General features: G+C 37.4%; 1 protein-coding gene across 1 annotated transcript; it reads right to left on the bottom strand.

The window, feature by feature from the left end:
* Positions 1-76: 76 nt before the first annotated feature.
* Positions 77-13,039, bottom strand: LOC128994918 (HMG box-containing protein 4-like). The gene is made up of 11 exons (XM_054419750.1): positions 12,844-13,039; positions 11,817-11,951; positions 10,812-10,882; positions 8,615-8,729; positions 5,799-5,923; positions 3,730-3,831; positions 3,275-3,350; positions 2,452-2,516; positions 1,592-1,776; positions 1,077-1,224; positions 77-289 (listed from the first exon to the last, which is right to left on the bottom strand). Exons 1-11 carry the CDS (start codon positions 12,854-12,856, stop codon positions 119-121), a joined length of 1,206 nt encoding a protein of 401 aa, XP_054275725.1. The 5' UTR covers positions 12,857-13,039; the 3' UTR covers positions 77-118.
* Between the last annotated feature and the right edge of the window lie 123 nt (positions 13,040-13,162).

The raw sequence follows: 13,162 nt of genomic DNA, 5'->3' as shown, positions 1-13,162 counted from the left end.
AATCAAAACTAATCCTAAAATTAATTAAGTAGGTTAATGTTTTCATGACCATATGCTGGTTTAGTAACAAACGCAATTTACATAAATTACATTTATTTACCACACACTCAGTTACTGTCTACAATCCAGGCATGATGTATGCGATGTTGTCGAGTATCTTAGAGAGGGTTTCTGGGGAGCACCCAGAGCTGATGGCAGGTACTTGCTGGGTTAGGCACAGCAGAGGTCCGAGAGCGCAGAGCAGGGAGTCCAGCAAAACAGAGAGACTGCCGGAAACAGCAATTTGACCCTGGACAAAATTATGGAAATATATTTCTACAGTGTTATCGTGTTACTCAATAACAAGTCACCCTTGATAACAAGGGTCATCTTCAAATCCCCTAAAACTTATTTTACCTCTAATGACATGAAATTGCAAACCTCGATCACGATAAGAAGTCAACCTTGATAACAAGTCTTATTTCATAATCCCCACGAATGTTGTTATCGAGGTTTTACCTTTGAATATTGATTCAACGAGACATTCTATCCCATGTTTTAAAGTTGTCACCAGTTGTTTAATCAAAATCGTCACAGTTGATGTGAGCCACAGCAGATTGTGCTGATCTAACTTGCTAATTTCTATCAAAAACACAAAATTGTTTCCAAGTCAAAGTGATGGAATGAATAAAGGGGGCTTCTTCGCAGGGAAGTAGTAAAATTATAGCTTGTGATCATGATAGGTTTTTGTGAGTTCTGTCTACTGCCCAAATTGTTTTCTTGGGTAAGTTTGTTGTGTATCCATTGCTTCTCCCTTAATTTATTTCAAAGTCATGTGCTCTTTCTCCACAAACTAACCTTAATACTGGTTAATTTTCTTCAAGGAAAGGATCTAGGCTAGCTTGCCTTAGAAGAAATAATATTAAACCGTAGAGCACACAGAATACACACAAAACACACAATATTCGTCTTGAGTGGGGACATTGACTAACGTAAGGAAAGAAGAGTTCACAAAAATATAATCGTTAAGTAACCTAAAATACAAGTAAGAAAGTACATAAAAAAACACTTAGGTGATAAATGAGAAGTGCTCTTACTTCATGTTCTTTAAGCCGTTCGCCAATGATAGTGAGCGACTCGCCCAGTAGTCGCAGGTGGGCAGATACATCAATAGGCTGCGTTCCAATCACCTTGTACAGCCCAGGCCCGACCACCGGCTCTGCGACCAGCGTCGATCTGCCTCCCCTGTACAACCAAACCAGCTGATCTATATAGTCATTTTAATTCACACAAAAAAATTACAGGTGGTTTCTGTATTTTTGTCAATGGAACTGTAAATCTTTTTGTCATAAATAAACATCAAAGATTGTAACTCTGGAATATTTATGTCCTTAAAATGCCTTTTGCTTCCTAAAGACTTTGAAAGTTTCATGGTGAGGCTTTAAGAAGTAAATGTTTACTGGTCTTCAATGTAAAACTGAAAAAATCAAATTGAGTGGTATAACCATCCTGCTGTTCACCCCAATAGTAATAGAAACAATACTTCAGTAATTATTTAGACACTTGACACAAGAATTAAGAAAACGCTACTCGCTTGTATCGGGTGACTCACTTGACGGGTGTGTCAGATGATGCAGTGGCCGCGGCTGTTCCCTGGCTGGCTGAGGCTCCCGACTGTTTGTTGATGAACTTGCGAGCCGGGGGTGACCTCTTCTTGGGCGACGCAACCACCATCGTCGGGACCTTCTCCTCCTTCCCACCCTTGCTGGCCAGACGCTTGGCTTTCCTCTTCCAGATCTGTATAAAAGTTATGTTACTACAACCTCCCGTAACCTTGTATCGGGGTTTAACATGTTAAAACCCATAGCAACCATTGTCTGAAGGATCGACTCTGGACACAGTTGTTAATTATTGTTTCTTGGACTGATAATTAATGGTACTTTCTTAAAGAGGTTCTTAGTTGGTAATATGATCATGATTTGAAACATTTTGAAAACATAAAAACTCCACTCACGTATACCTAGACCTACTCAAAACTGATATTAAATTATTAAAATTTGTTCAACTGCAAAACCAGAAGCTACATAGGTACAGTAGACTCCCTCTTATCCGGACTCCTCGGAACCAAGGCCAGTCCAGATAACGGGTTTTCCGGTTAAACCGACGTCCCCAAAAACTCGTTAAAACGGACTGTTTACTGTGATATTTGACTTAAATTTTGGAGAGCATTGTATTTAGACACAAGATCACTGGTCTCAAATTCTTTCCCACAAGAACAGTTGTTTCAGTACCGCCCACTTCCTGCCGATCTAGTCCGGTTAAAGAGATGTCATTTCCGCCGAGTGTAGTCCGGTTAAAAGGTGTCCGGATAAGAGGGAGTCTACTGTAAGTGTAAAAGTATTTTTTTTTTTTATGACAGGAAGTTAAATTATGCATTTCAGCCAAATAAACTGACATATTGACTTGACTTACATATTTTTCATTGTAAGGTACAGTAGCCCACAATTCTCCTAGTTTCTTGCTTGTTTGTGAAAAATCTGAAATAATATATATTTTTGTTAGTAAATTTTATCACACATTAAATATAAAGGATGACCGAAAAAGACCTGACTTTTTAAAAAAAGTATCACTAATTTGTTTTTGTGCCAGTTTTAACTGGTATTACTAAATATTTCAAATACATCACTAACTAAAAATGGCTACAATTTTCATATATCCATTGTTATAAAACAATGTCAGCCAGGTAGAGTCCACTTTCTTCCATGCAGTTTTCAATCCTTTAGTTAAAATTTTCAGAAGCTCATGTCACCATTAATAGCGTTTAGTTAAGCTACTTTCTGGTAAATTTCTCCCTCAAGATTCATCGTGCTTGGGGAATTCCTACCTGAGAATTGTACGGAATGATATTATGGGGTCCAAGTTAAAAGTAAATTTAAAAAAGTCGCTACTCTGCCATAATAGACTGGCCATTTGGCATGCACACATTAAAGGCAAACATACGGTGTTGGCCAATCCAACGCTTCTTATCACGCACAGGTCGTTGTGACCCATGTGATATTTTTATTTGATTCATGTAATGCTGCAAAATAATTTATAAATAAAGAATTTCTCTCTCTCTCTCTTTCTTCTTGGATTCAAAAATGTTCAAAAATCAGTGACCTAACTCCTCTCTCGCCAAACTTACAGTTGCACGTATAGGCTACTAGCCATATAAAAAACATTTATTTGGTTCCTGACGATTAACCTTTATTTGGAATCCTTTATATACAAACGTCAAAACGGATTTTTTTCTCACCTAAATCAGGATTTGCTCGCATCAACTCTTGGCGTATCTCCTTCGCCCACAACATGTACGCCGTAAATCTTGTTTTCTGAAAAATCGGGAAAAGATTACATGAATTCTTCTCTAAAACCTGATGGCATTACTGGTTTTTAAGTGGCTAAAAAGACTGAATGCAAAATCCCTAAAAAGTAACAATATTAGCAGATTCCGCGATACTTTTAGTATGATACATGTATCTGACCGTTCATGAACTTGTTCATGTCTGGTTCAATTACAAATATTGTATTTTATTGATCAAATTAGTTGTTCATTATCACAGTTTTCAATACAAGTAATTCATGAACATTTAAAGTGTAAGTTGTTATCATTTGTTCTTACAAGCAAATCAGTAAATATTCCTAAAAAGTAACAGCGTTCGTATTTTTTACCATTTGAAAAAAAAATTCTGTGTGAGAGGAAATACTTACTCCTTTGTCTTTTCTTTGAGCTTTCATTCGACCGACTATCCTGCCATCCTTGATTATCAATTTTTTCTTTGACGACTTTTCCAGCATGTACAATGATTGAGCCTGTTAAAAGTACAACACAATTTTTACAGTCTATAAAACCTAGTTACAGAAAAAAACATTCAATGCAATGCTGTAAAATATCTAAATATATTGCTAGTCTGATATATTACTAGTTCCCATGTTTATAGGTTTAATATCCATTCACACAACACACGTAATCAGTTCCTATTAGACGGGTCTCGCATCAACTGAGTGAAGATTACCTTAACTGAGCGAAAGCCCTCGAATGGCCCCCAAAAATGTTCCTTAACTGAGCGAAGCCCGTCCAGGTATATGCGAGTTGTCGGGACAAGGAATGTTCTTGTTTATGTAGAATCATATCCCACGCTCATACCAGGGGTGGTCAACCACCTGGCTCCGGCACGCAGTACCCCGTGGTATGTAGTGTAAGCTCTCAGGTGTGCATATTTTGGAATTTCCATGCAACCTAACCTAACCTATCCTAACCCAACCTAACCTAACCTCACAGCAGTGACTAAATATACACGAATTCATATTTTCGCTCAGTTAAGGAACGTCTCTGGTGGTCCCCTGAAGTGCTTCGCTCAGTTCAGGACACCCCGGCTACCTGACTCAGGTCATTTCGCTCAGTTAAGGCCCGACCATTAGACGTGCCTTATCGTAGGTTAAGTAAATGTAAAAATAGTTACCATGTTATTTCATTAAGATTATTTAATAAGCTTAGTATCAATGCTATTGGACCTTAAGTCATTTAAAAAAAGAGCTCAGGACTGGTTACTTTTAAATCCCTTTAATGACATAGAAGAATATTTTAAGGTTGACGAAGTAAACTTTTAATGTCCTCACATTTCCACATTCTTTTTTTATTTGTAAGCATATGTATTAGTATAGCCTATTTTGACTTGTTTTTAGGCTTGTTTTGTTTTGCCTAAAAATAGGCTGTTTATGTAATAACTGAATTTTCTTGACTTTTGTCTATTACATTTGTTGTAAATGTTGAAGGACAATAAAACGTTTCTGATTTCTGAGAGTTAAATAAGTGTGAGAATCCTCCTAGGCTGAGAACCTAAGACAGTTTAGGTGAATAAACTACCAATTTATAATAAATTAAATTTGTTCATTGTAGATCTATAAAAGAGAGGCATTTAACTACTTCAAACAGGTTACAGGTATTACTGAAAGTAGCCTATACTATTTAAAATCCATTTTCCTGAAAACTAAAACTGTTTTGACTCTTGTTTACTATCCGACTATGGATGAATATTCAAATGCAAATGAAGGATCAGCTGTTATTAAAATACCGTTCACATTTAAAACGGTCATAAAGAAAGTTGGTCTTTATCACTGAACCTTTGAAAGTGAATTTTAGAAATAGCTAGATTAAATACTAAAGAGGCAAAGTCCTAAATGAAATTGCCTTCTTAGTTACCATCCGTCCCTCCGCTAGATCATATGTTTTAAAGTTACACCTAAATCGTAAAAATCAGTAGCAAGTAGCACAGGCGAAAATGGGATGTTACAGAGCCCTTATATTGTATTAAGTGTATAGATGGATGAGATAAAAAAAATAGAGCGGTACGACAGTATTATATTGCATTATTTACCTGTTGTGGCTGCCAATGGAGCATGAAAGGAAAACATGTTTCATATAAATTATTATAAAGGAATAATAAATATTTGCTATGACATATTTTCACAATTGATAAAGTAGCAACTAAAATGTTAATAAACATTAGTATGTATAAGATTAGTAACAAAACTTAGTTCTGTAAAAATATCAAGTTTTTGGAAGTTTCCAGTCTGTTGCACGTTATGAAAATCAACTAAAATTGCACAAGGAATAACATACATGAAGACAGAAAGAATTTTCCCAAGTAAAGTTGCAATGAACAGCAACTTTCAAGGTTTAGGGATTTTAAGAATAAAATTAGTTTAAAAGTGTAATTTTTCAAAGCCAAATTTCTGATCATCCATCTAGTCAAAAGTGCCTGAGCGATGACGCCTACCTGGGAAGGTGTTCCCGTGTCCGGACTGTCCGGGTTGATCCTCTGAAAGCCCTCCGTGACTGGAGCATTGTCTTGGTGATCCAGAACCAGCTGATCATCCATATCGTCATCATCCACCTCACTACCTACAGTAGAAATATAATGTACAGGCCTTGTTCACAGTTTAAATATAATCGACTCTCACTAACCAAGTACAAGAAACCTTGAATTTTCTTTGTAAGCTACGTTTGTTTGTTATAGACCCACATATACATATGTGTACGTAAAAATCAAATGAGAACACAAGTTACAGAAGACTTCCTCTTATCGGGCCACCTTTTGACCGGACTACACTCGGCAGAAGTGACGTTTCTTTAATCGGCCAATATATATCAGCACATCAATTTAACCGGACTGGATCGGCAGGAATTGGGTGGTACTGAAACGACTTTACTTGTGGGAAAGATTTGAGACCAGTGATCACGTGTCTAATACAATGCCCTCACAAATAAAATATTAGGTTAGAACTCATAAAATTCCACGTTTTGTGATTGGAAAGACCATGAGGCCACGTGCATTCAACTAAATAAACAAATAATTTTTCGTGTACACTATTGCAAAAGTTAGTATGGTTTTAGAGGAAGTCGGTTTAACAGGAAAACACGTTTTCCGGAATAGCTTTGGTCCCAAGGAGTCCGGATAGGAGAGAGTCTACTCTACTCTACTGTACACTGGTAATAGTGTGATTTTTTCTACAGTCTCAATTCAACAAAATTTATCTTTTAACTATTTATATACAACTTTTAGCCTATCTTTGCCACTGAAATATTCAATGCACGAGCACTGTACAGGGATGGACGGGTCCCGAAATTTCGGGAATTTTTTGGGAAAAAAATATTCCCGATTATCGGGACGGGATTACATTTGACTCGGGAATTTTTCGGGACGGGATTTGGTCCAATCGTCGGCGATTTTTCCGCTTCGCGAGTGCCGAAAACGCCGTTATTGCGAGCGATAGGTCCGCGAACGCAGGAGACGAAGTCATTTCGACGATCGCGCCGTGACCGCGGAGTCATAACGACGATCGCGCCGTAACCGCGAGTCATGACGACGATCGCGCCGTGACCGCGGAGTCATGCTGACGATCGAGCTGTGATCGCGAGTCATACCGAGGATCGCGCCGTGACCGCGAGTCATACCGACGATCATGACGTGACCGCGAGTCATACCGACGATAGCCCCGTGACCGCGGAGTCATACCGACGATCGCGCCGTGACCGCGGAGTCCTACCGACGATCGCGCCGTGACCGTAAGTCATGACGACGATCGCGCCGTGACCGCGAGTCATGACGTCGATCCCGCCTTGACCGTGGAGTCATGCTGACGATCGAGCCGTGATCGCGAGTCATACCGACGATCATGCCGTGACCGCGAGTCATACTTACGATAACCCCGTGACCGCGGAGTCATACCGACGATAACACCGTGACCGCGGAGTCATACCGACGATCGCGCGGTGACCGCGAGTCATACTGACGATCGCGCCGTGATCGCGAGTCATGACGACAATCGCGCCGTGACCGTGAGTCATACAGACGATCACCCCGTGAGTCACAAGTTACTATAGGTACCTGTAAATTGTTACCCATTTTTTGGTTTTTATAGATCAGTGCCACAAAAGGTAAAAATTTATTTTGTATGTCTTTTTTGGTAACTGCAATACAGTACTTTCTTTTTATGCACAGAAAAAAATCCCGTCCCGTCCCGTCCCGAAAATCGGGAAGGAAATAAAAATCCCGTCCCGTCCCGTCCCGAACTAAAAATTCAATCCCGTCCATCCCTAAATAAAAGTATACAGTGACAGCAGACAGATGCTGGACCAAATATGATTCTTTAATGTGTTGTTACACATACAACAGTGGCAGTTTGTCTCGTGCTACAAGTGTGGTCGGTCTTTATTGTCACAACAGGTCTTGTTTGTAAATTGGTTGTCAATTGTTAATTATGGTTCATCATAAAGACCGTTAATACATGTGTGGATTGTATTGATAATTCCTCAGAATGTTCAATTAACTGAGCGGCTTCACAAGTATTTGAAGCTTATGCTAGTGTTCTAAAAAAACACACCCTGATTAAAATATTTTGCTTGGAATGTCTGGCAAAATTTACGCAAGTAATTTAGTCATACATTATGTCAAACAGCTCAGGGGCTCAAAACATAGAATTTAAATGGAAAACTGTTATATCAATGAAATGATGACAGCAGATGCAAATTAACCATCTGAAAGTCCTCGACAACACATTTCTGTTTAAACTTTCTTTAAGTTATAACTTATAATTCATTTTAATAGCCACAGGGTTGTGTTTTATGGCTAATAATAGTAAAAAATTTACCTTGTCACACAATCCTTAACATGTAGGCCTACAGTAGAGTTGTATTTTAAAACTTACTAGATATGTTTTGGCAGTTTTTTAATAAGGCTTACAAAAAAATCCACTTCTGGAGGTGTCGTCAGAATGAGTTACAAACATTTAACACTTAACATAACACACGAAACGTGAAGATAGGCCTATCAATTCACATGTGTACATTGCCGTGGACAGGACTAGAAGTAGACTACTTTCAGTCCTGCCCAATCCAGATCTATCTGTAATGTAATCGTTTTGTGTTAAGTGTTAAATGTTTGTAACTCATTCTGACGACACCTTCTGTAAGCCTTGACGATGGTAAACTTAAAGATATGTAAGTTTATCTTTATTACGGTTAGCAAACAATAATACTGTACAAATAATGAGTTAAAAGGTAAGAGGAACAATTAAATTTAGTCATTCATACCAAGAGAGTCTAAACTAGAATCATTGGTCTGGAACATTCCCATTTCTGAATCGGACTCAGAGTACGGAGGAACTTCTTCTTTCACTGCAAAGTTTGTAGGTGGAACATCATCATCCTAAAACGTGAACAAAAAGTTATAACTTGATTTGAATTTAAAGAAATATATATCGGTACACCACTTTAAAACAGCAAATCAGCTAGAGGTTCTTCGTGATCGTGATAATTAGTCCAGGAAGCTGAAACTCCCCGGACAGGGCTGCTATAGGATCAGATCCTCTTCAGCCTTTGAAAAAAACCTCTCTGTTTGATGTGCCGGGGATCGAACCCGTCCCTCCCGCACCGAAGTCCGGAACGCTAACCATTAGGCTAACAACACACGGTAGAGGTTCTTCTAGTTGTTAAGTTTTAGTTTTGAGTGGAAATATCTGTTTTGGGTCCCTGTGAACCCTAATGTGGTTTTTGTAGTGATGTGCGTGAGTGTATTTTTCTGCATGTGTGTTCCATGTGGATGTGTACAGAGTTACCGGTACACATGTAAACATGTGGTCCGATATTGATAAAATTTGGTATGTGGGTTAGTGATTTTTTTTTCATTTTTTCCATTTTGATTTTTAAAGATGATTTTCCCATAAAATAACAAAAAAATCTTATTTTTACAAAAAAGGGTTGAACGATTTTGATTAAAATTTAGTATGTTATAGTCATTTTAACTCTAAACAAAATGGTACGACCCCCAATCTGTACAAATAAAGGTTCAAAATAAATCTTAACTTTTATGATTGTACCCATAAAATATCGTAGTCACTCCCACCACTCTAGATAAGGCTTGTTGACATGCTGTCATGACTTGCCTTCTACCGGCGCCGGACCTCCTGTGTACAGTAGACTCCCTCTTATCCAGACACCTTTTAACCGGACTTTGGTTTAACCGGACTACACTCGGCGGAAATTACATCTCTTTAACCGGACAATTTTTATCAGCACATTGGTTTAACTGGACTATATCGGCAGGAAGTGGGCAGTACTGAAACGTCTCTGTTTCCGTGGGAAAGATTTGAGACCAGTGATCATGTGTCTTAATAAAATGCTCTCCTAAATTTAAGTCGAATATCACAGTAAACAGTCCATTTTAACGAGTTTTTGAGGACGTCGGTTTAACCGGAAAACCCGTCATCCGGACTGGCTTCGGTCCCGAGGAGTCCGGATAAGAGGGAGTCTACTGTAACGCTTTAATGTATTGGCCAAGTTTGTAAATGTTTTTTCGTACCGTTCGTGTGTTATATGTTTTCGGTGTTTTTCCAAAATTGACGACCTTCACATGAAGAAAATGTTTTAACTTTCGTGATCTTCACCTGAAGATGTGCTCCACGAGCACGAAACTGCAGTAGTGACAAACTACGCAAGGACCATATTGACAGAGGTAAATTAAACTATTATTATTGCTTTTTTCCTGCTATAGTAGCTAGTTTGGAACCCCAAAGCAGAACTATGGGCGACAGTGTAACATTGCCGCAGAAAGATATCGAGGGCTAAAGGCCAGCCTGTCCAACTGGTGTTTTTTTTATTGCAAAATTATCTATTTTTCTTACACTTAACCTGTATAGGTTTCTACAGATAAGTATTATAGATAACAAGTTAGTAAAATTGAATTTTTGCAGAAAACATTTCTGTGGAAATTTGTCAACTTTATTTTCGGCAGAAAAATTCTCCTTTCTGCAAACAGTAACGCTACAAAACATCATGCATTATATAAACAAAAACTGCGAAGTCAATATTCAGTGCATCGATCGTGAGGAAGAACGTATAGAATAACCGAGTTACCAAAGCGATTCAATGTATGTAAGTAGGCGTATTCAAACCGATACAAGCATTTGAAAACTTATTTAGGCCTATTTCCAAATATTCATTAAATTTATCACACACGGGGTTCAATTACACCCAACTTGGCTGCAGAACAAAACGTAAGCCTGCAGATTTTTTTTTGGATTTTTCCAAGTCCGTTGTAGAAAGTTTTCCTTTGGGGGCCCTGTATAATGTCACAATGTTATTGAGGATGACTAAGTTGCAACTAAACACGTCTGTACTAATAAAATTGATAATAGCCTAGTTTTGAATCCTAACCACCCTCACACAATTGGAAGTACAGTATCTCTACAAATGAATGTATACTTTGGTCTGTACACTCCTTACAACATACCTCTTCTGAGTTCATCTCCATCTTGATGGTTACACTTTTCTTCTGTGAGTTAGACATTTTAGGTGTTGCATCTAAAACAAAAAGGCATCAGCGTACATGACTTTGACATACCTTTGACTTTTGTAGCCTATATAATTTAAATGTTGTCACTATTAAATAAACGTTTGATTTTTTTTAGTTTTGGCTGGCAATTACTCTTATGATGACGGTGTGACTTGGACAAAAATTGATACAACGTCTAGGCATTGTAACATATTTAATGTAACTCTAACTAGTATAATTTTACAGTACAATTGTAAATAAATTATCAAGTTGTTAAATCACATCTTCTGCTATTATATTCACTTTAATACTAATCATGCTGATTAGCTAGACCTCAGTAATTATTAGGCTAATTTGTGTTTGGTTAGTAGGTAATTAATTAATTATTAACTCTTTCGGTGTCAATCATATTTTGTATGGTGTCCGTTGATTTTCTGGCACTTTGCAGCAATGTTTACATCATAATTCAGCATTTAAGTTAAGTATGTCACAAATAAAAAGGTAGGCTAACTTAAATAACTACTTACCGATGTAAGAAAGTAATCTAAGAAAGTACCTAGTCTAAAAGGATAAAAACCCATTTTCAATAGAAAAAATATAGGCTAGTACTTAACAAGCTACAAAACACAGCAATAACACTAACAAACAGAAATTACATATAAAGATGTTTGTCTATTGTCTAACAACACACAACTAAGCAAGCAACCAAAACACTGACTTTTTCTCTGAAGACAGCCAGTTTTCTAATATTTCAGTTAATGAAATAAATCCAGTCCATAAATTATTAGAGAAAAATGGGCTAAATTAAAAGACAATTTGTAACCATATACACTACCGTCCGCTTGACATCCCAGAGCAGATCGTTACCATTGATGAATTAATTTATGTCTGACACCGAGCGGATTAATTATAAAGAACTACTTAACTGGTAAGAAGGTTTTTGTAACATAAAATATTTCATACTTGTTGGTGATGCCTCAGGTTTTTCATTTTTCTTTCGGGACCTCTCAGATTCATCCAAAGATTCAAAATCAGTCAGTTTGGAAGATTTTTTTCTCACTCTTCCTGATCTTGAAACTCCCGTTACCTCCAGCTCAGCTGAAAAGTATTGAGACATGTTAATGTTGGCCAGTAGGTTGTCGAAATTGTCGATGAGTTGTTTATAAGTGTAGGCTAAAAATGTTGATACTATAAAAGAGAAGGTACACTGAATACACTGAATTACATCCATGTATTTTGGCAAAGTATTGAAATATTGACATTTTCCATGACTGAATAGTAAGTTATTGGTTTCAGGTTAATTAGCTGTTGCAGTAGGGCCTACCTACTTATGGAGAACAGACAAAAAACTAAAAAAAAAAACATTGAATAACATTCATGTTTTAAGATTAATCAGTGTGGCAGATTGCGTGTAATAAATAAAAAGGTTACTTACAGTCTTCGCAATCCTGTAAATTGAGCACTACGGCCGTTTCGGAGATAACTCCATCGTCGGGTGCGTAGTCATCATACACTAATCTGAACTATTTACATATTTACATTTTTTACGTGGTTTCTTCACTTTCATTACGCACCCGACGATGGAGTTATCTCCGAAACGGCCGTAGTGCTCAATTTACAGGATTGCGAAGACTGTAAGTAACCTTTATATTCATGTTTTAGCCCCGAAAAGTCAATGTTTTTGCAACGATGTTATCGGTAGGCCTACATCGATGTTTCGCATCGATAGTACCATTGATGGTGAACGTCAATGGTTAACCTATCAATGCTCATCCCTATTTATAAATAAACTAGGCCTAACTTATGTTTCACTGCAGGCTTAACTTTAAAACAACAGAACAGTCCATACAAATCTCTTGGGCCTATCACCTATAGGCCTAAGCCACATTGAAATTGACATATTTAGCACAAATTAAAACGCAAAAACTAAAACTGGCCATTGATAAATAGTTTGATTAAAGATAAATTTTTAAATCTATTAGCTACTTACAGCCTACTTCCATCCTAATGAATATGTGTAGGTCCTTGGATAATATATACTGTATTTGCTTAGAATGTATGAATACAAGTTACTAGCTACTTAAAAGCCTACAGAATGCAAATTTGAAATTTTGGCGAAAATTCTGCGGATAACCTCGGTAATGTAGTGTCAATAATAATAACACTACGACTATGACAGAAGAGAAACCGACCAAAACACAGTTGGAAACATTGGTTTGGAAATTGGAGTAAACAAAACAAGAAAGATAGAATTACCTACATACATACATACAGTAAAGCATATGACCAACAGGAGATTACTAAAAAGA

Source organism: Macrosteles quadrilineatus, unplaced genomic scaffold (genome assembly GCF_028750875.1).
Source record: "Macrosteles quadrilineatus isolate MER2022 unplaced genomic scaffold, UCM_ALF_1.0 Scaffold_5__1_contigs__length_97177068, whole genome shotgun sequence".
In the NCBI taxonomy this organism is placed as follows: Eukaryota; Metazoa; Arthropoda; class Insecta; order Hemiptera; family Cicadellidae; genus Macrosteles; species Macrosteles quadrilineatus.
Note: the sequence above shows the minus strand (reverse complement) of the source record. Positions and strands in the feature narration are given on the sequence as shown.

What these genes read in the sequence shown, in the direction of transcription:
- LOC128994918 (XM_054419750.1), bottom strand. An exon ending in CTCAAAGAAAAGACAAAGGA is followed by an intron (nt 3,351 to 3,729) that starts GTAAGTATTTCC and finishes CCGATTTTTCAG; the next exon opens with AAAACAAGATTTACGGCGTA. An exon ending in GCGAGCAAATCCTGATTTAG is followed by an intron (nt 2,517 to 3,274) that starts GTGAGAAAAAAA and finishes ATATTATTTCAG; the next exon opens with ATTTTTCACAAACAAGCAAG.